At 36.5% G+C, this 23,144-nt stretch overlaps 2 protein-coding genes across 6 annotated transcripts; one reads left to right on the plus strand and one right to left on the minus strand.

Annotated features, from left to right (window-relative positions):
• Positions 1-128: 128 nt before the first annotated feature.
• On the plus strand, positions 129-4,514 carry FKBP7 (FKBP prolyl isomerase 7). The gene is made up of 4 exons (XM_080599550.1): positions 129-484; positions 1,753-1,904; positions 3,687-3,820; positions 4,146-4,514. Exons 1-4 carry the CDS (start codon positions 132-134, stop codon positions 4,305-4,307), a joined length of 801 nt encoding a protein of 266 aa, XP_080455676.1. The 5' UTR covers positions 129-131; the 3' UTR covers positions 4,308-4,514.
• Positions 4,515-5,719: 1,205 nt separating this feature from the next.
• On the minus strand, positions 5,720-23,086 carry PJVK (pejvakin). 5 transcript variants are annotated; one of them, XM_080599541.1, is made up of 7 exons: positions 15,458-15,515; positions 14,225-14,399; positions 11,598-11,793; positions 10,653-10,794; positions 9,781-9,898; positions 7,883-7,987; positions 5,720-6,481 (listed from the first exon to the last, which is right to left on the minus strand). In XM_080599541.1, exons 3-7 carry the CDS (start codon positions 11,714-11,716, stop codon positions 6,180-6,182), a joined length of 786 nt encoding a protein of 261 aa, XP_080455667.1. In that variant the 5' UTR covers positions 11,717-11,793; positions 14,225-14,399; positions 15,458-15,515; the 3' UTR covers positions 5,720-6,179. The 5 variants fall into 5 exon arrangements, 4 of the variants coding, with proteins under 4 accessions (XP_080455667.1, XP_080455664.1, XP_080455665.1 ...); XR_013953535.1 differs by adding an exon at positions 7,058-7,254 and having other exon boundaries at positions 6,345-6,481; positions 14,225-23,086; XM_080599538.1 differs by having other exon boundaries at positions 14,225-23,086.
• Between the last annotated feature and the right edge of the window lie 58 nt (positions 23,087-23,144).

The raw sequence follows: 23,144 nt of genomic DNA on the forward strand, positions 1-23,144 counted from the left end.
CCCTGCGCGGAGGCGGAGCCGCTCGGCCCGGCCCGGCCCGGCCCGGCTCGGCCCGGCTCGGTTCAGCCCAGCCCCGGCACGGCGGCGGCCCCGGCGGCGCCACCCGGCCGGCGGGGCGCTCCGCGCCTCCCATGCGCGCCCCCCCCGGCCGCTCCCCGCCGTCCCCCTCGCTTCCTGGGGCCGGCCCCGGGAGCCGGCCCGGCCCGCCCCGCCCACAACGAGCCGGCCCCGCCGCGACAGTGCCACGCCGGCGGCCTGCGCGGAGCGAGATGGGCCGCGACATGATCCTGGTCCCCATCCTGCTCCTGCGCCTCCTCGCCATGGCCCCGTCGCGGGCCGAGGGCGTCGCGGCGGTGGCGGAGGAGGTTAAAATAGAGGTGCTGCACCTCCCCGAGAGCTGCGGCCCCAAGAGCAAGAAGGGGGACCTGCTGAACGCGCACTACGACGGCTTCCTGGCCAGCGACGGCTCCAAGTTCTACTGCAGGTGGGCGGCGGGGCCCGGTGTGCGGCGGGGCAGCTGGGGCAGCGTCTGATCCAAACCATGCTGACATTGATGCTCCAACCTCCCCCCACCCCCCCCCCCCCGCCTTCTTTATTCTATTTTTTTTTTCCCTAAGCTGAGCGTTGAAGGATTTCTGAAGCCAGCGCCTGGCGGTTTACTGGAAATAAGTCGTTTTGGACAAAAATGTCAGTACAGGCTTCTGCGTGGTTGGCATGGCGGCTGCCCCGCACCAGGCCGCTGCGGAGGCAGCGCGGTTGCCGGGGCTCTCCTCCTTGCACCCATCTTGCCGTTTAAGCGTACGCTTCTTCGCCTCGTCCCATCCATCTGTCAGCAGGCTGTCTCTGCTCGTTTTGCTGAAGCCATTGTGCAAAAGCTTCGTTTTATTTTTAGTCTTAATTTTAACAGTGCCTTGCTTTTCTTGTTGGCACATCCTCCTGAGAGTGGCAGGACTCGCTGCGCAGAGCTGCAGAGGGGAAGTCTGCCTTCTTCTGGCTCGTTGCTTGCCCATATATCACAGATCTGACAGGCATTGATGGGCCTAGTTTATTACCCAACCTTGATTCATCCCCTTACTTGTATTATTTAAGAAAAAATCAGTAGAGGATAATGGTACATTTAACTGCCATTTTACTTGCATTTTTTTCCTGTTGGAGTGGCTAATTTTGACACATTTAGTGCTGCCCTTTGACTTTTGAGCTGCTCATTCACAGCTCAGCGTAGCTCCCATAGTGGGGACACCTCCTATGAGCAGAAGCTGGCTCAGACACTGTTTTAAGTGAACAGAGCAGTGGGTGAGCACACAACACTGTAGGCAAGCTTTCCACGTTCCCCCAACACTCAGTTGTGTGCTCCATCCCATCCCATCCCATCCCACAGGGAGCTGCTGAAGTCGTTCTCACTTCACAGCAGTGAATTCCTCCCAGGTCTCCTCTCACAGACTTCCTGAAGTAACACCTTGTTTCTGGCATGCAGTATATCTCATGAGCAGGACTGAACCTTTTTAGTAAGGAGTTAGTTTTTTTACATGTTCTTTGATTTTAAAAGGAGGTTGCCATTTATACATATCGAGCTTTGATCGTAAATTGTGAGTGTGGCAGAAAAATAGTGTTAATACTTAGGATATTCTTGCACTCTAAACATTCTTGTGTTTAAATAATTTAATGCATACTTTTATCAACTGCTAATTTAAAGTCATTTAAAAAATACAAATGCTAAATTAATTGTTACCCACTCACAATTGTTTTTAATAGTCGGACGCAAAATGAAGGTCATCCAAAATGGTTCGTTCTGGGTGTTGGACAAGTCATAAAAGGGTTAGATATTGCTATGATGAATATGTGTCCTGGAGAAAAACGGAAAGTGATCATTCCTCCATCATTAGCATATGGACAGCAAGGATACGGTAAAAAAAAAGATTTTAAATACTGAACTTTGTCTTTGCTCTGTTTCACTGCTCTGAAATCAGGTTTGAATTTATGATGCTTAAGTGTGCAGTCCATTTAAAAAAAAAAAGTTCCATTAAGAGTATTATGCAGTGTCAGTACTCAGTTGTAGATAACTTAAATTCAGGCTTGGGTGTAGTAGTTTCTCTGAAAAAGTAGCTCCTGATGTGTAGTAATTATTTGGCAATGGTATTGGGTTAGAATCGCATGCACTGGTTCTCTATTTGATAAAATTCCATTCTAGCCAATGAAGTTTAGTAGGAATAATTTGTTGTCCCTTGAGCGTAATGTTTAATAAAAAAGTCTTGTAACAACAAGGAAAAACACTGACACAAAAATACATTCTTTAAATCTAATACTAGCGTTAACTGTTTGTTCTAGGTAGCACTTCAAGAAAATACTGCTTTCCTACAGCATACTTGTCCTCTATCTCAGCGTATTCCTGCATGTTGGGGAAGATGCCTGCCTAATCTTGAATTAGAAAAGATGCATGTGGCTTTCTAAATCTTTACATGTCTTTCTTTTGTTGGTATGTATATTTGTAAACTACGGGCACCGAATTCTAGTAGTGTATCTTAATTTAGTAGGTAGTATATAAACCATGACATATGTTCAGATATATTTAAAACTTCTACACATTCAAGCTTGTAAGATTAAAATCTTTTGAACTCTGAAGCCTGTCATTTTTTATACAGATATTTTAGATGAGAAGTGCAAGTAATAGTTCTGTTTGCCTTGTGCTTATAAACAAGTTTATGAAAGGTGGTCACAAGCTCAAAATTCTGTCAAAATTCTGAGGTTACAATGTCATACTCACTAGCTTTGGCTACGAACAGAAACAGCTTGCATGTTTACATTTTAATTTTACACTGCACGATTTCTAGATGCTTTTCTGGCTTTACTTTCAGACCTCATTAATTTATTCTTGTCTCTTCCACTTCCTGTTTTGGCCAGATGCATGATGCAGTGATCTATGCTTATAGGCAAAGATCAGGACACAGGAATAATAGTGTCTAACATGTTTTGGTGTCTTTTTACTAGAGACCAGACAAAATATTCAAGTAGTTCTCTTTTGGTTTTTTTTTGTTTGTTTTTGTTTTGTTTTGTTTTCTGGTGAATCAGTTGAATTACACATTACTGCTTCTTTCTAGTGAGATGCATATTTAAATCACCATTTTGCATAATGTCCTTTAACCACAGGTATAATTCATAGTAAGTTTGTAAAACCTGTTATTACCTGCTTGTTTCTTCAGACAGAAAATACATATGAGTGTTGGCCTAGTACTGTAATCATTTAAATCACATTACAAATATTAAATAAAGTTATACATCTCTCTCAATAAGCCCCAGCATATGACAGTATGTGAAATAGTGAGAAACTCAGAAATAGCTATTTTTCATAATGCCCAAACTCTTCTCAGAATCATATACATCTTCATTTTTAAAAGTACCTGAATTGATATGATCAATATAATTTTGTTTTGGGGAAGTATATTGTTTGTAAATCTCTCAAAGTCATTTGTGTAACACAGTTACCTTCTCAATGCATGCCGTTTCTGTCTTGCCAAAACATGAACAATCGTCCTGTCTAGCTGTGTAATATTTAAATCCAGAGTTTAATCTGAATATTAACAGTCTTTTGTAGTAGGAAAAATAAGAAAATTTACATGTGCATTTACCATATGTGTGATCACTGAACATTTTGTTTGATTTCTTAAATGTGTTCTTTCTTTTATTCATAGCACAGGGCAAGATTCCACCAAATGCAACATTGATCTTTGAGATTGAACTTTATGCAGTAAATAAGGGACCGCGCAGTGTTGAAGCATTTAATCAAATAGACAAGGACAGGGACAGGAAACTCTCTGAACTCGAGGTAATAACTAATTTGGAATAGATTATAAAATTATGGATATACTTCATCAGCGTTATCTTTACATGAGTTACCTCTGTTGCAGTTCATCATGTAAAGCTTCTGTATACTTCCACAAACTGTACAGTGCTATGTACATATTTGCTTTCATACATTAATAATCCCAAAGTTGGAAGGAGACAAACTTCAGACATCTGCACAGCAACTCACACATACATGACAATGTCACAGTAACTCACACATATACGACAATGCTCTTGAAGACAGATAGCTGCTGAGTACTGCTATAAAAGCCACAATAGTTGATTTTTTATTTCTTCTGTTCTAGATAAGCCAGTATTTGAAAGAAGAATTTGCAAGAGATGGCAAAAAACGTCACCCCTCAGTTCATGATGAAATCTTAGCTGATATATTTAAGAAGAATGACCATGATGGCGATGGTTTCATATCAGCAAAGGAGTACAATGTCTACCAGCATGATGAACTCTAAACATTCATAAAATCTTTGGCTGTTTTCTGGACACTGAATTTAAAAAAAAAAATCCAAAATAATATTTCATCACAAAATCTTTTGTATTTTTTATAGTGGCATCTTTTTATGTCTAAGGTAACTGTAAAAATCTTATTTTTAACACTCAACTAATAAAATGTGTTAGGTGTTGGAAAAGAAATAAATACAATTGGAACATAACAAGAACTATTGTTACTGATTTGTCATTTCCTAATCTACACTAGTGTTCAGTTGTTTTCCTTAATGTGTAAATTACTGATCAAAATAATTGTTTCTGTCCTGTCAGTCACCAAAAAAAAATGGTTCCAGTAGTTGTTGACAAAATGAGAAAATAACTGGATGAATACTTCTAAGTTCCCTGTAAAATAAAAGGAGAAAACAATTCCAGGAAGGTGACTCCATTAAAACGCTGCATAGGCCATTGGCCATTGCAGCAAATTTATCTGTAAAAAGCCTTAAAATAAATGAATCTTGTCTGTGGAATTTCAACATAAAAACACAAATGTTTTTAAAGCAACTTAAAATACCCTCTTTGTAATATTAAGTTGAAGTTTGGTGTTTATGAAAATACAGTATTTTCAAGGAAGTTTTTAAACTTTGAGTGTAATAAAATTACTAATGCAGTTAGTCAGATTGTTCAGCAGCACAACGTTGAAAATCTACAATATCATATTTTATTTGAATGAGGTGGAAGATGATAGGAGATATTCTATATAAGGTAATTATCCGGGCATGAAGCTGTTTTCCCTCACTTTGGAAAAATGCAAACTAACACTGATAGTTAATACATGGTACTTCCGCTTAATGAGCTGTTCTGTGTATGTAGATGTCATCACAACACTTCCGTAATGTACCTTTCTAGTAAGAAAAATGATCATTTATTTCAACATGAAATAAGGAGATGTACACAGTGAAAATGGCAGCCTAGGCAAAAAGATTTCTATATATGACTTATCTTAAAACCATTATAAAACATACAAAGAAAATTTAATTGTCTTTCTGCTTTAACATAGCGTGGGGAAGGTTTGAACAGTACACTCAACAGCACTCCCAATCTCTGTATTGGGTGCTATTCTCTAGTGCCCCCTGGAGTACATATTCTTAACATCACAAACTTAATTTGTCATAGTTGAGATCTATAGATGAAGACCATCAGCCGGAAGTCTAGTTGGAAGGATTTAGTTCTGTTATCTTTGTAACTTTCATAAACATTTCCTGCTAAACACTTTTTTTCTGAACACATAAATGGTATGAAAGTCATGAGTAGCTATGACCTAAAAAAAAAACTCAAAAAAGGTAGACTGGCTGGTACTTATTAGTAAAGACACTCTAATATGAAACTCCCATCCCCAGTTTTAGTTCCCTTTTGTGAATGAAACATTAGATGGAGCTAAGCTTTAGCATGTTTTTTAATCTGATACTTCAATGAAACATTCATGAGAACACTAAATTATTAACAAATATTCTCATTTTACCATTCTATGCCAGTGTAGATAAAGGCAACATTTTGGGGTTTAACAACAAATTTATGTAAACAACTTATTTATAGGTAGGTTCTAGCATATATTTTGACATTATGAAAATACAGTTTAAAAGCACATTTTTAATTATGATAATACAATGAGAAGGTACTAGAAAAAAGAAAAGCAAAATGTCAGGGAATGCATTAGGACATTTTCAAGTAATTAAGGTCATTGTGAAGCAAATAATGTTGAAAATAATAGTGTTATAAAAAGTTTTGCACCTTCACTATTTTGCATTTAAATAAAATGAGTCACATTTACTAATTCTGAAAAGTTTGTGGCACAGTTCTTTATGCCCATGTCTGCAATAGGCACTTACCTACATCAGTTACTTCACCCTCTTATGCCAGAGGTCAAAACAGGGCACAGCATGCAGTCGTACATACTTTTGTCCATTAAAAGAACACTCTAGGCATCCATAGACTGTCTCCCTTTTAGAACTTCCCATTCCACAGAGGACGCAGGGACCTTTCGGGATGTTATTATGAAGTAAATTAATCCGGATATGAGCCCCTTCTCTGAGATAGCTTGTAGAGAGATCGGTCAGGCTTGCAGCTTTTTCATAATAGTCTGTAAAAAGGTCCTCCAAGTAAACATCAGAGTTAACGACGGTATCCACTACTCTTTTATCTGAAAAAGAAGGCACACAAAAAAGAGCAATCGTTTATCATTACATTATGAACTGCTCACAAAACAATTGTAAATCTACTGATGGAAATGACAACTGATTCATGAAACCATTCTAAACGTGTCACACCATAGATGGCTTCTCATCAAAAGCCCTGCATGATGAAAATTTTCCTTTATTTTCACAAAAGACATTGGCAGAAGCTGGAATTATTTTTATATATGACCTGTATAACAGTAATTTTTTTTTTTTTAGAAATGCACCTAATAAATCACAAATCGCCAAATCACAGCTGTGTACTTTCCTGTTTAAACATTTTTATTTTAGTTTTTCTAATTTCGTTTTATAAAAATTGTTAATTCTGTTTATTTAAAGAAAAAAAAAACACCATTGCTTAAAAGATTTAGAAAATTTGGAGGACTCTATGCTGCCCTCCTAGAAGACTTCTGAGCATCCAAACACCCCAGGGAGAAGTCACTCTCAGACTGACCTGCTTTTCTCCTCTTTCTTCATGGACTAATTAGTTTAGATTGGATGACCAACTTTTAAACAGCCAAAACTAGCAATACATAGCATACCCACAGAAGATTTGTTCCCTTAGCGTAATACTGGAGCAGAACTGAAGGCCTGGTCCATAAATGTCCTTTGATCAAGAATGGGATACAGTGGAGCAAGGACACATGGACAGAGCAGCCTTTAGAAGGATGTCTTTGAGTCTTAAGGTTTATCTTCACTTTCAGCTTTGCAGCTTTCCACAACACTTAGACAAAGAAATCTTAAAAAAAAAAATAATAGAATATTGTTCTACATTCACTAGAACAAATCCCCAGATTTGAGTACTACAGAGTCAGAGATATCCCAAAGAAGACATAGCTACATAAAGTGACACTTAGCATTGTTGGATGTTGTATTTGTATCAGAATGAGAAAGAGAACTATGATGCTATCCTGCCCATATCCCTGCTACGTGAAGATACAGCCTAAAGAGTACATTCTAATATTTAAATTAATATTGTTTGATACTTAAACTTAGTCATAAAAAGTATGCCCTGAAATACTATTTATAGATTATAACTTATATTGCATAATGCGCTATGTAAATTGCAAACATATGAAATAAGCTTAATATTAACTGATTATTTGTATAATTACTCAATACCACTTTATCATCAGCCATGGACTAATATATTTTAAGATTTTTAGTTTTAATGAACAGTAACACCATAAATTTGTTATTGTGAAAAAGATTGTCATAACTTGACAATCAGTACATAAGAAATTGAAGCACATTTTACACTGAAATTTTCTCATTTAAATGTTCATCTTGCACACAAACTAAAGAAACAAATATCTACTCTTCATGCATTAACTAAGACATTTGTGTATAAATATCAAAAGCCATACTTCGATGGAAGAGATTACTCTTTAACATCCTTAATTTGTTCATTGAAGATGATCTGGATTTCTCTTTTTCAAATCCTCCTTTTGAAATTGGAGTCACACACAGTTCTGTAAAAATGAAACATAAGCTTTTAGAAGAATGCAACATAAAAGCAAGAGCTGCTCAACACAATTTAGTCTGCTTTTCTAATCTATAATAAGTTGATGAAGCTAGCAGTGATTAAATTCAGCTTTGCTAAAAATTGTGAAGGCTAGTACCACTGTCTAATCCAAGTCTGCACGCAGCAATAACACATAGAATCAAATGACACGTCCAGTAGGATTTTTTAAACGTTCATGGCTTCGAACATACATAATCAGTTTGTTTATAGTTTTTTTTTTATGCAATTCCAGCCCACGTTAAGGGTTAATTCCTTAAAACATATTGACAGAGCTCCCACTTCTAAGGAGAAGTATCTCCATAATCTCTGTAGACTCATTTGAAACTAAAAATAAGAACTTATAAGCAACGGTGCGAGATCTATAGTCCTCTCTTCCAATGGAGATTCAACTGCCAAAAGTTATATTTTTGAAATAAAAATAAGTATCATCTTAGTTTCTATCCATAACTTGAAAGAAAAACTTGAAAGCAAAATATATGGATAATCAATTACAAGGAACTGAAGAAGCAGGATTTCAATTGATAATTATTTTTAATTTAATTAGACAGATATCAGCTTCATTGATGATTTCAATGACTTAGCTAAAACATTATTCTTGTGCCTACCACTACATACACGTAAAATAAAATCCGAGCACTTCAGAATTTGAAGTTAATGTTGAGCTTTATGGAACTGAATATAAAGAACTACTGTACTGTATTCTCTCTTCTACTTTTAATCCAGTAATTAAGCCTGATTGGGAGTGTATTTAAAGTTTTTACAGTAAAGTTCTTTCACTGCTCAGTAAAAAGGTGCTTTAAAACACAGAGTTTCTGTCATAGAATTTGAATACTGCATATGCCAAAGAATACAGAGCTATTTGCAACTTCTAAAACTGGTACTGCTGTAGAGATCTGCAGAGGTACAGAACACTTCCCTAATCTTTTGTCTTGCTATTTTAAAAAGGCCACAATGATAATCAGAGTCGAGCAGTTCCTGAAACAATTCAGTGACTCTCACAGAGGTCCCTGTATTTAAGTACGTGTAAATTTGGTGGTTGAAACACAATATAACGTTATTTGGTTTTACCAAGTTCTATATCAAATCCTAAAATTGAATTTCTGCTTTATTGCAAACAACACCAATAACATTACAGGCTACACATGTAAATGTAGTTAGTGTAAATAATATAAACGCATAAACTCTATCCTTTCTCCAAAAGGAGACAAACTTACAGGAGCTGCATAATCCTTTCCATGTTTGTTTTCAGTAATTCTGATTATTTCTTTGTAAATATCTTCAGATAGCCATACATGTAATGATATATCAAACTGAAATTACAGCCACAACAACAAAAATTCTTAGCTTTGCTTAAAAGTTCTGCACACTTTCTTCTTTACTTAGGTCTTTTTACTTTCCCATGTTATGCAAGTGTTCAGATGGTCGTAAAAGTCTCGAAAGATAAATAAATGATTTTTGTTCCTTGCAAATGGAACATGTGGGATGTAAAAAAAAAAAAAAAGGCAGTAATACTTAAGTTTTAAAAATATTTCCATGGCAAAGTATTTTCCACTATCTGCTTTGTTTATCTTTTCAGTAATAATCATTTTCCTCAGAAATTCAGACTACTTATGTTCCTAAAATTAAGGCATACCCATTTTATAGGATTGAGGCTTATGTAAATGAAGAGCAAGAAAACTGTTGAAAAAACTCAAACCACTTCAAAAAATGACAGTAATGACAATAATGCACATGACTTACCAAAATTACCATCCAAATGAATATAAAGCTCAAATACACTAAAAGCAATTGTTGTATGTGCAGGAAAAACAATGGCTTTGTCCCGTCCTTTATAATTTTGGTCTTCAATAATGTGAAACTATAATTTAGAAAATCATCAAGAGAAAAAAATAAAAATAAAAAAAATAAACAAAACAACATCTTAATTGTATATATAGAGAACTATAATACCAGGAGGAAGCTCTGAAACTGAAGATCAAATTTCATCAATAAAGAATTTTATACTATCAGTGTTGCATTTATACAGAGACAGTAATTTAACTTGCATCAGTCACCAAAAATTATGTGAATGTTATAAAAGCTAGCAATGGGCAAAACTCAGAAGATTCGAAGTTTCAATTATTCAAACATATTGATGACAGAGAGAGAGAGAGAGAGAGAGAGAGAGAGAGAGAGAGAGAGAGAGAGAAATGGGACAGGGAGTAAGATGCCAATCCTTGAAATAATAACAACCTGAAGTTGTAATGAGTTATAGAAGATGTATATAGTAATAAAAGATATGTTATATGATTATCAGAGTTTCAAACTGAAAAGAAGAAATTTCCGCATTTTTGCCGAGACACCCAAAGAAACGGCTCATTGTCTAGCCATCCTTTTATGCATTTTCCATAGCTCACTCACATAAACAATACGAATAAAGAAGTTCTCATTCAGTTTTACATCAGTGCAATAAATTCACTTTATTCATCAGTGCATCGATTCACTTTAGAATTTTTCTGAGCTTACTTCTGTAAAAATGCAATTAAATCCAGCCATAAAATCTATAAAAATGAGCTTATTGTTTGCCTGTTCATTTGAGTTACAGAACTTTATTTATCCTCAAACATATTTACCCTCATTGTTTCTCCACGCATTCCAGTATGGACAGTTAATGAGCACTGCCTTGTAGTCCTAATACTTTCCATGACCACGCACAAAATCTCCATCCTACTTTTTCTTGATTGATGTACTAGACAGTGATCAAAGTTTATTTTTCTAAAATCAATAGGGAGACAAGGAGGACATTCAGAGATTATTAGCAATTTGCATAATTGCATAAATCTTGTATAATCAATAACTTGTATATTATATATATCTTGTATATTAGTAATACAGTTATGAATTTTATAAGTAGAAGTAATAGCTTTAATGCTCTACCTTTGGGCTTCCATAAAGCTTATAATTGTGGAAAGTTTTGGTTAGAAATCTAAAATGATAACTATAGAAGCTGGCATACACTGAATGGATTAAAAACTAGCTGATGTGTATGAACTATAACTGCAAAATACTATATGAAGTACGAACATGAAATGATCATCAAGTGTGTTTCTAGGAGAATCTCTACAGGCACTGGCTCTTAGTCATATAACATTGAATTATTTTTTTTGTTTGTTTTTATCATCAGATTAAGATCTCTTCTTCCTAATGTTATTTGAAGTAAATTTCAAATTTGCAATAGTAGGAAATTTAATACATAGGATCTTTGATGGACTCGTCCTCTCTAGATTTTTTTCTTTTTTTCTTGGAAGATGCACTGTAATTCAAAACAGAATTAATTCAGATAAATTCTATAGCCTCTGTTATACTGGAGGTCATGTGTCTAATTGCAGTGATTTAATCTGAGACTTGTTAGTCATATGAGAAACCTGGAAAATATCTGATGGTGACTGCTATTTATTGCCTAAAAATAACCAAAACCTAACCCTTTTTTGTATTAATAGATTTTGTTCAGAGATTCAACCTAACTGTATGAAATATAACTATGGAACTAGAAAAAAAATATATATATATAATATAACCTTGTAGTGAGTTCTTTAAGTAATGTCGGTACTTCAACCTCATGTTTGGTCACTATGCCAAATGAAGCTTTAAAGGCAACAGAATCTGATCCAGCAACATCAAAACCAACATCGTTCATTATCTGATTTCCTCTTCTACCATTGAGCGTAACATCCGATTTGTCTTCATAATTGAGCAACTGGTAAGATGAGACACCTGAGTAAAAGAAGATAACCATTGTGTGATGAAGATCTGAACACAGTACTTTTACATAACGTCATATGCTTGTAACAGGACACTTTAATTATTTTAAATTTGTACAGAATAAATGTAAAGAAGAGAATAAAGTGCACTGTTCCTACTGTACTTAACCATTTTGATATAAAATTCACAGCTCCATTATGTGCTTATTTATCAGTGCTACTACTGATGATTAATGGAAAGAGAGTGTGTGGGGTCTGAGGGATCTCTGCGCCTCTCACTGGCAGAGTTTTGCCCGTAGTCCCACATGGGATATACCTTAAGAATGAAATGGTGATTAGGAATATTTCTGCATTTCTGTGCTTAGTGCTATTCTCCTATATCAGGAGATATAGAACAAACAGATACGCAGTGTGTTCTGGGTTTAATGAAACACATTACTCTGAAACACAAACAAAATGATTTAGTGAAGACTGCACAGAATATGAAAACGAGGAATAAAGAGAAAGCCAACATGGCTGATACGCATCATGTCCATTTACTAATAACTTCAGTGCAGCTCTGGTACATAGCAATTCATTATGAAGACTTACTGTACAGTAATATATATATACATTACCTGTGTATAGAATATACAGGTAATTTTTCCTTTTTTCTTATTTTTTGAAGAATTAAATGTTTTTTAAAGTTGCATTTACATATTTCCCTTGTAAAATAATGTTAGGAAATTCTGAAATTTTCTGGATGTAGTACAAATGAACCTTACATTGTTTTTCATTTTTGCAATACATGTATAAAGTGCAGGTCTGCCAGTAACATTAACTTTGCCTCTTTCCCTGATAGGTCACAATCAGAATGTCTTGCCACACTTTCAGTGTGTCCCTAGTCATTCCAGAGAGTGTCAATTTAATCTGAAGGAAAACAGATTAATTCTGACTTACTCAAAAAAAAATCTTGCTCTATTGTACAATAGAAGGGTGGGTTCCAAAGCATTTTTTTTTTATAACATTTTCTTATATAATACGTTATAATACAACATTTTCTTTATAACTTTAAATACCATTACACTAACAGAAAAAGATTAGAACACATTGGTTGCAAAATTAATATGAACAGAGCAGGTAGATCAGGGAATTAGGCATCCAACTACATTGAAGAATCCAGGTTTTATTAATTTTTGTCTTATTCTTTGAAGCTTTTAGGATAAAGTGACACTAGAAAGTCATCCAGTATTAATCCTATTTGTCTTTATTTTTAACAACAACAAAAAAAGTTCACGTTTTTTCATAACATTAAAAAGATTGCAAATGTTTATATTTGTCACAAAAAAAAAAAAAGGAAATTCAATTAGAAATGTCTTTGCTTACACTAAAGGACAAAACCTTCTGCACATGACATCTAACCTTTACAGAAAAGACTAAAGGTTTTGTGAGATTTTTTAATGAGATTTTGACTCAGACTTTTCCTCTGACTTCTTAAATGAGATTTTTCAACTTTTTCAGCTGACTTGTCCTGAATGCAAGACTAGTAGAATTGGTAGGATTCCAATTTTGTTTCATATTGCTTTCATCCTGAAATCACCTCTCTGTGGAGTCAGGTTGCATTTCTGTCTTCCTGTGCACATACTGGTTTGTCTTAGAGTTTGCAGTTAATGCATTTGTTGTGTAATTAATACCTTTTTTTAAATGTATTTAAAAAAAATAAAGCGATGAAACTGTTTTGAGAAAACATCTGCTGTTATAAATTGCACAGACTTTTCAAAGGAAGGTACAAGAAAATATAGTTCAATTTTGCACCTGTTAATTGTCATAGGATCTTCTCAAAACTTTCTGACATTGCATAGCAAAAGCAATTTAAATAGTGTTAGCTCTTTAGATATGTGAAAAAGATTACAAACATGGAAAAAACTTACAGAAATCCTATTACTTCTGTCAGATATCTGCTGTCAAATGTTTCTGCCTATGCAGAGCTTAGTTCAAAACATGAGATCACAAGCATGAAACAGATACCAAACTGAGTTCATTGCTACATATTTAAAAGTGAGAATATAGAGAAAGGTGCAAAATAAAAACAAATATTAAGTAGCAATTAATCATACATGCATAAATAAATATGCATCAATACATCTTTCAGGAACTTATGATTTGGAAACAAACACAAAGCTTAACTAAATCTGTTGTGTATTAGTTCCTATCAAGGTTTTAAAATATAACTGACTTTTTTATACTTCTTCCAGAAGTTTTTGTTTGTTTGTTTGTTTGTTTGTTTTATCAGTCTAACTTATACTTTTTTCCTAAATATTTATTATATGACGAAGCAAGATACATTATATTACACATATACTAAAGAATCATCATACTACCAGTACAGACTAAGCCATAACTACTGGTCTGTATTTATGGGAAAGCATGCATTATTCTGCTTTCAAGAAAGATAGAAAACTTACCTGCAGAAATTTCTTTCTCCCCTTGAAGAATGTCTTTTAATGTGAAAGGTGTTGATGCAAATTTAGATTTTTTTGAAAGCAAACACTTTCTTTTCTTAATCACAAGGCTCAGAGGCTGGTATTTATCAGCTTCACTGAGACTGGGCACTGGAACTAGTCTTCCTCCATCACCAACCTGTTTAACAAAGTTTTTGGTTGCAGCAGCAAACATATTACAACATTAGTGATGATAATAATAAAACCCTCTGCATCAAGTGTAACTTCCAGACCTCAAACCCATGTTCAATTTCTCTTTACAATGTTCTTTGAAACAAAGTAATATTAAAAAAAAAAAAAGCCAAACTTTTTTTCTTTTTTTCCTTTTTTTTTAAAGCAAGTTATATTTTACTTGGAAAGACTTGAAAGCATCTTAACTATCCAGCTTCTAGATGTGTAGATGTGTTGCTGAAGACCTCTCCCAAAGACCTTCAGCTAAGCTCTCTAGTTCTGCATCATGAATAATGAATTACCAATGTAAACTGATAGGGAAATGCTTGTCCTTTCCTCTGCAGTCTAACACCACTGTTTGGAAACCAAAATTAAAATCTTAGAATGAGAAGACAGCAACTTCCACAATCCTTAGCTTCCTGACAGGAGTTATTGATGCATTGCTGTTTATTGCATCCTTGCTACAGCCAAATCCTAGCATGTTTTGCCACCAGCATCAGGGACAGCGCCTCAATTACACATTTGTGGAAGCAAACAGACCTGCTGAGGTGGTGTTTCCTTTCAGCAGCAGCGGCACAACAGAACCTGCTCAAGCTCAGCGAGGGAGTCAGTGGCACGGGGCTCTGTGGAAGCACTGAGGCCAAGCGAAGGCTGGAAATTGCTGGAAGGCGGCAGTGGGCTCTCACTCAGCGCATGGTATGCTCCTCCCATGGAACACAGGACTGGTTTTGAGACAGACCAGCTGCATATATTTGGCTCTGAATTTGAAATTTCCAAATTTTCAGTAAGAGCTCTCAGAAAGTGTATAGAGTGTACTTGTGGAAAATAATAAATGTAAAATTACAGACAGAAGTGAGATTATTAAGGAGCAGCTCAAGGATCCTAGAGGAAAAACATTAGTACAAAAAGATAAATTGTAAAGGGAAGAAAGAGGGTCAGTAGGCATCACTGTGGTGGATGCTGCAGGAACTGACATATCCCCATGTAATGATGATGGTCCAGCTGGCAGGGACTTGAACTACTTACTTCTTGCAAGAGTGGTGAGCACACAGCTGCTTGGTGTTGGAGCACTTCTTTTTGGTACTTCTGCAGTTACAGAAGATAAAATATCAGCCACAGCCCTGTGAAGTTACACTTTGATATGAACATTATCACTTGGTGCTGGGTGATTTTGTTTGGTTGGCTTTTTTTCCCGAAGTACAATTTCCACATGAAAACATTTTTTAAACTGTTTTAATAATAATATCATTTATTTAATAATATAAAACATTTCAATTTTGTTCTTTCCAATACTTTCATAATTATTTTTTAAATGGTTAGACTATCGGGAAGTCCAACACAAAGGGAAAAAGAAAAACAGAGTTCCTCAGCTGCCTGAGATGGAGGCAAAGGCTGTCAAAGCTTCCTGCTTACTCTAGAGGGTGCTGAAAAATCGAAGCTGGCTATGTAAACTTTGAAATGAACTCGTGAAATGCTGCAGCTCAGTCTGACTGTCATTCACATTACACAACACTAACAACAACAAAAAAACTGTACATATTTACTCAAAACAAATCAACAAAACTTCAAAAAGCTATAAAGAGAAGGAAATGCTAACAAAATATTTAAATTAAAATTGATTATGATTTAGATTCATCTCACGTATGTCTTATAATAACTGTTTGACAGAAGACTATTTTTTCTACAGGCTACTAAGCTCTGCTGCCTCTGTTTATTCAACATCTTTTTGGTAAAAGATCATACTCATTCTGATCCTAGCACTAGTTCTAGTTCTAAATAGTGGTTTCATTGGATATGTTTATGTGGTACTCATGTTACTCCAACACCCAGAATGTCCACCAGAAATGCCACAGCAGCTGCTTGTTATTCTCATGCTACAGGTCAGAGAACTGGAGTGCAACTATGTTAACTTTGCCATTTCAGAAAACATTTACCAATTTTGCACATCCAAGTGAAAACTAAGTTAAACTGAGATGGTGTATGCCTTGAAAGAGTTAAGCTCACATAAACAGTACCAAATTATGCCAGTAAATTGTTTCATACCTTCTTAGCATACGAAAAGGTGCGATCAGTTGCCAGACCTCCTGATGTAAGTGCCTTTGAGCTATACTACATTTACCCAAAGATCTTTACCAAAAAAAAAGTGCAAGAATTTAACACAAAAAAAAAAGGAAAAAATGCTAGTGAAAAATTACTTGCAGAATTCCATAACTTCCCAGCAGATGGCATGAGTATTTCCCTAAAAAGCAAGGTTCTCAGCAATGTAGATCCCGTTATAATTCAGAAGCTAACAAAAATACCATCTTATGGGACTTATTCCATATATGCATCATTTTATATTATACCCATATTTGTAAGCCGATTTAAAAGTTACATTCATTTAAATAACTAGGTATAATCTAGTTATTAGAATAGAGCTGGAGGTGACGTTCAGCAGCCTGGACATGCCTGAAGCTGCCACAGACCCTTGGCAGAGAGGAGATAAGCCTTGTATGAGAAGGGGACACTAAAGCAACAGAGGCTGGGAGACGGAGTTTGTCACCAAACCTCCACAGAGCTCAACAGGTGAGGAAAAAGTGTCTTAGTGTCCACCACCGGCACTAGGAGAAACCCAGAGGAAGGGGTGGGCTTCCCCTGGGACCATGAGAGGGTACTCTGTCAGCAATACTGCTTTCTGTGCTTTGTAGGTATGTTGTGACATAACGTATTCCAACGTAGCTATCAAATATTTTGGAGAGATCATGTTTATATCGTGCTATTATTAGTCACTGGTACACTTCTCTTTTGTGATCTGGGTGGCATTTCAATCTATCTAGATGCAAAAGAAAGTAGTCTGTATGTCGTGGTAACTGTGATGCTGTGAGCAGAGTTAGGACTGAACTGCTGTACACCAGAGCTGGCCAACCTTAGATTTTTGTTCTGTTTATGCCTGTCCCAGAGATGGCTGAAGACTGACAGTTCTACTCACCGTGGTCTGACCAAGCCTGCTAGACTGTTAACATTTTTCCCCTTTCATTTTGCTGTCTCTCAGTTTTCTCTTACGTACACCGTTCTTCTCTCCCTTCTTAAAGTGCCTTTATTTGAGCTGCAGCATGACATTCTACAGGTAAGAAAGAGATATTCTCCTTGTTAGATGGGACTACCAGTACCAAAGTGAGCAAAGATTTTTGGCTTCAAGCTGAGATGCTGTTAGCACTATAAAATACTGTCCTCCAAATACAGATGTCACAACAAATGCTTTTACACCCTCATATACATATATTCTGACAATGCTTGCCAAAAAACTCTTAGTTCAGTTATTAGGAGATAATTAAAAACATCTAAAGCCTGGTATACAGGCATTTTATTCATGTGCTGGACAAGAAAGTAACACACTGTAATTTTGTTTTCCACGTTGCTGACAATTGCTCTAGCCACAGTTCATGCAGAACGTGTGCAAAACACACGAGGGGCAGGGAATAAGATAGACACTGCAGGCCCATAGGACTGCAGTGCATGTCCTGCTGTTCCTCTTGGATTTCCCATCCGCATGGGAATGCTGTCAAGGAGTATAGTACACAATTCAGACTCTTTCGCTGTTCTAAGCAGTTTTCAAATCAGTTGATTACTTTTTTTTTTTTCCCCAAAGTGGTGCTTGTCTAGCAATTCTCTTGTATAAGCAAAAACAGTTTAATATGGTGACTTACATCCCTCTGGAGCTCAGCACCAATGTCATGATAAACTCCTGGTCCAACAGTTTGCCAGGACACTGGGGTCTCTTGGCATGATGCTCACACTGACTGATGCTCCCAAAACTGCATGGTATTTAGAGACTGTTATGGGAAGAACAGCAAATTAAAGCCAGATGAAAGCTTTCAGCAGACTTGGCTTCAGCATGCATATACCTGCATGTTGGATTTCTTTATTATCTAATTCAAATGCAGTGAAACTTTAAATCAGTTCACAAATGCTATTTCAATTATGCAGTATAGTGGAACAATTAAATTAGCTATGGCAGTATTTTAATTTTGTGTAGACTTACTTTATTAAACTCTCAGTTTGGTAAAGTTACTGCCTGTGTATCTGAAACTTAATTAGTTCATTATGGAAACTTCTCTAGGCGGCATGATAAATATGCCGTATCATTAGAGAGCTCAGAAATTAAAGGATGCAACTCATAGGAAGCCCAGTTTTAAGTCCCCACATTTAAAGTATGTTCTACTTGTGGAGTCAGATCCTTTTGAATATTCCACTACTATCTATGTTCCCAGGAAAAAAAAAAATAGTAATAATGAAAAGCTTCAATAGATAGGTACTTTAATAGACTTTCATGTTTTATGTATATGGGAACTTTGTGATCATTTTCTTCACCAATTAGAAAGGATCTGAAAAGAAAAAAATTAAAAGGTGTGGGAAACACTGTTGTCCAGTTCTATAGTGTTCTATCACTCTTCCAACAGATACCAAAATGTATCATTAGGGCTGTTCTATAGTGGAATATATGTCATCTTTAAATGTATTTATCTGATATAACCATGAAGGGAAATCTCTCTTACAGCTTTTACAGTAATTGTCCCTTGTTCTGCTCCTTACTTCATTCTAGTTACTCAAGTGAGTAAGTACACATTTCTCCAGATAAGCACACCTTCAAAGATAACTACTCCGATGTCACAGGAATGTTAACTGAGTAGTACTGCTTAAGTCAGCGATCAGGATAATCTAAGTTGCATTTAACATTCCGTTTGGAAGACAGGCGCACACGTACTCACTGTAACTGTTTCTTCTATAATACTCCTCAGGTTGACAGCTCAAGTAAACTGCTGGAGCCTCCTTGTATGCTGTGTCACAGAACAGACTGTGATAACGCATATTCATAGCCCATCCTACAGTACATACAAAAGGCAAATTTTGTGTCAGGAGGTGCTGTATTACAGTGCAGCACTTGCCCAGCAATCAATGTATTAAAAGCTGACCTTTACAGTAAGTGTTACACCAATGAAAGGCTGCAAGATGTGGCGTTACCTCGCTCCTTTATGGCTTCTGGTTGGCATCATCCCCTGCTCACCTTTACACAAGCAGCTTCTGTTGAGTTGATGAAAAGGGAAAGTGTTGCACAGACGGGTCCTTTGTACTACCTCGCTGCCTTTCTGTAAGAGTCATGTTAAATGATGAGGAAGGAACACAAAAGAGATCAGGAAGCATACATTCTGGTGGTAGCTTCATAATCTCTTCCACAGACTCACCTTTCAGGTCACAGAGCTTTGTTCGTAGCTGTGGATGTGAAGATTACTTGATCCGTGCTTCAAGCGTACATATCGCAATAACACAATATTAAATGACCACTGCTGGTTGATGTGTACAAAATATACCAGCTTTTGCTTCTAATTGCCCTAATTTTATTGGCAATGTTTAGAATGGGCAGATGGATGTGTTAGCTGTAAAGCATTTACTAGTAAGAAATGCAAAAGTAGTACTTTAGGGAGAGATTTGCTGAGACAGCATGCTTGCATTTAAACTTATTAACTACGAGGAGAGGGCACGTATTTCAGCCAAAATAAATGGTCTGTCGTGTTACATAAACAATACTGCACATAACGAGGCTACTTTCATCATCTAGTATTATTAGGTTAGTGAAGACAGATCTCCTGGAAACAAACATCCCAGTGTGATTTACTGTGGGTTTATCACTGCCTTTCCTTTAGAGGATGCTGCCCTACAGGCTCAGTCCTTCTGCCAGCATCTGTGATCAGGCATCTCTGCGTTGGAGGACAGCATTGTGGGCTTGAGCAACCACCTGCAGAACTGTAGCTGCTGTGTCACAATGTCTGAAGAAAAACTACAAAACAAAGGACTTGTTTACTGTGATATAATTCAAACTGTCCATGCTGGTCTGTCTGATGGGCACTGGTAAAGGTAGCTCTATACAGTATGTCCTTCAGCATAGACATTGTGCTCCTTGCTTCTTGTTACATTTTCATCCGAGCAGCAGACTTAACTGTATTTATTTTTGGCATTGCCACTGGCCACTCTCTGATACTGGGCAATTAACCTCAGCCTATGAAACCCACTGTATGCAGCTGTGGTAAGACATCACTTCCCCGAGTAGGATCCTGCAAGAACTGACTAGTATTGTAAAGTACTCTCAGATCTTTGGATGGAGACTATTTATAAACAGATTAAATGACGTAGGTGTTTGTAGGGCGTGCAAGAATTCAGCATCCTCTTTCATAACCATCCCTAGTCTTATTTAGGTTGTTTCTTTTCATGCTACAAGAACACTTCCTCATCTAGTTTCCTTCCCTCCCCCGGCCTCCCCCCCCCATATAGGCATAAAATAATATACTTAAGCAGTTTCCAGATACTAAACATAATAACAGACAGATCACATAAAAAATTCTTGCCACCAAACATAAGAAGCAGGCTGACTAATACTGTTGTACTGGGCTGGCTGTTCAGCATTTAAGTGAAATCAGCTCCTAAACTAGAACTGTAGAATGCATGTGCCCTTGTGCTGTATCACTTCAGTTTCTTTGACTGCTAAGTGGCATGCTTGGCACTCAAAAATAATGTACTTAAAAGACAATCCATACCTTAAATTTTAACATTTAAAAAATAAAAAAGCTGGAATCTCCTTACCAGAATTTGCTATACACTTACAGTAGAAAAAGGGTAACCTCTTGGAAATGTTATTTTTTCCTCCACATACTCACCAGAAAACCTGGTCAAGAAAACTGGGGTAGCTGTGAAATTTGAGCTACTAATTACTGTAATTTCTTTGCTGAAGAAAGACATATACCCAGACAGACAGCAACAAGAAAAGCAACTAAGTGTCTGATTTTACTTTGGAAGATTTCCACGTGAATAGACGTTGATTACAAATGTAATCTAATCACAGGTAAAACTGTTTTCATATCAGATTCATGCCTGTAACACTCTTTCATCTGTCCTGTATTAACTTTCCCTGAACACTTGTTAAATTTACCCTTAACAAAAAGCACTTGAGATATAGATATGGATACAGAACCTAGCCTCCCTCTTCACTACTTAGCTTAACAGTTACAACATGCACATAACTTTCAGAAATAAAAAGCACAGTCTAAATGTATGACATTTTATTTACTGGCCTTGAGTAAAATTAGACTCACCACTCAGTCTAAATAAATTATAGGGTAATTTGTTAGTTAACCCATTGTACCTTATTAGTTTTGAATAACGTTTCAAGTTAGTGTCTTTTAATCTTATTTAGTAATGATCACTTAATGGGAAAAAATAAATTTGCATATTCAGGTGCAGGAACAGTCAACATTGCCTACTTGTGGTTTTTAACATTTAGACTATTTTAAATATTTAATAAGCTAATAGGGACTTGGAGAGCCATGCATCTTGATATGTCGGCTAGGCAAAAAATGCTGTGCATCATCCCATCAGAACAGATTTTTGTACCGGCAGTGCCACTGGGAGCGGCTTTCTCTAGGCAACTCCTTTAGCTGAGTCAGGATGAAATCCTGTCAATAGCTTCCTACACGGTCTCACTTCACCACACCACTGCGCCTACATGTTTGTGGTGAAGAAGAAGTATCATCTGTCTCTTGGTTAGATTAAATTTAAATATAAAATTGATTCCCATGCTCAAGGAATAGTTTTTATGCTACTTTAGATGTCAAGAGAGAGGCAGAACAGCAGTGCTGCCTCACGGGCCTCTTGCACTCTCATCTCTTCCCAAAGGTTTGGTGGTTGGTTTTTCAATTAAGTACTGACATTTAACTTTTCCCACTTTATTTATGCACACCGATTTTGCTGAGCAACCGTCACTGAAGAGAGTTAGACTGTTTTTGCCAAACATTGAGGGAAAGTACAGGTCCAAACTACAGAAATGTGAAACCCAAGCTGAATTCCACTAAAAGAACTGTTTAACAGAAAATTAGCTCAGGGCCTACAACCATGCTCAGAGCATCTGTTTGGATGACATCAGACATATACTCTGCCACCACACACAATAATAATAATAATAATTTTTTTTTAATTGCCATTCATGAAAAAAGGTGGTTTTACTCCATTGCTGTTGCTTCCAGGCAGGCAGCCTTCCAGACTGCTTGAACACTTGTTCTTTTATAATGCCAAGAAACAACACAAACTTTAATTTCTGCCCCAAAACATTTTTTTTACTGTGTTTTCATTTTAAATAAAATGTAATTGATTTAAGGGCTGAACAACAGACAAGAACACATAATGGAAAAATCCCACATACTGTTGTTTTTTCCAAGATATCAGAATGGGTGGGTGTCTAGTAACTTTTTTTCCCCTTTATTTCCACACCTCTTTTTTTCAGTTCTATTAGAGAACATCAGGAACCCATTTCCCCCACTCTCTCACACACAACTTGAGAAACATACCACAAGCTCCTTTTAATCACAAAACGCAAGCTGACGTAAAAAAAAAAAAAAAAAAAAAGGCAAAAGGCTCTTACCAGCTGTAGCATGAAGATAAAACTAGGAACTGCCAAAAAGAAAATTGTCTTCTTTGAGGCCGCAATTGGTAGCTCCTGCCAGATTTAAAGGAACTGCACAGAGAATCACGTGGCACAAGTATTATAAAATAATCCTGCAGTGGAAACAGGTTAGAAAGGAACAGGATGATGCTTCTGAGAAGCAGCTGTTTCAGTGCTATTGCTGCCACTATCACCCACCTCTACAAAATCAATCTGCACAACGTATATTCAGAATTATACGATTAA

The sequence above is a fragment of the Anser brachyrhynchus genome, assembly GCF_964034855.1.
Source record: "Anser brachyrhynchus genome assembly, chromosome: 7".
In the NCBI taxonomy this organism is placed as follows: domain Eukaryota; kingdom Metazoa; phylum Chordata; class Aves; order Anseriformes; family Anatidae; genus Anser; species Anser brachyrhynchus.

Bases quoted from the DNA above. Each gene is read 5' to 3' on its own strand.
- FKBP7 (XM_080599550.1), top strand. From the start codon at position 132: ATGCGCGCCCCCCCCGGCCGCTCCCCGCCGTCCCCCTCGCTTCCTGGG. The intron at 485-1,752 runs GTGGGCGGCGGG...TGTTTTTAATAG, and splicing joins GGCTCCAAGTTCTACTGCAG to TCGGACGCAAAATGAAGGTC. The intron at 1,905-3,686 runs GTAAAAAAAAAG...TTTTATTCATAG, and splicing joins ATATGGACAGCAAGGATACG to CACAGGGCAAGATTCCACCA.
- PJVK (XM_080599538.1), bottom strand. From the start codon at position 14,435: ATGTTTGCTGCTGCAACCAAAAACTTTGTTAAACAGGTTGGTGATGGA. The intron at 7,988-9,780 runs GTAAGTCATGTG...TCATTTTTACAG, and splicing joins TCATTTGGATGGTAATTTTG to AACTGTGTGTGACTCCAATT. The intron at 6,482-7,882 runs GTATGGCTTTTG...CTTCTTTTTCAG, and splicing joins GAGTAATCTCTTCCATCGAA to ATAAAAGAGTAGTGGATACC.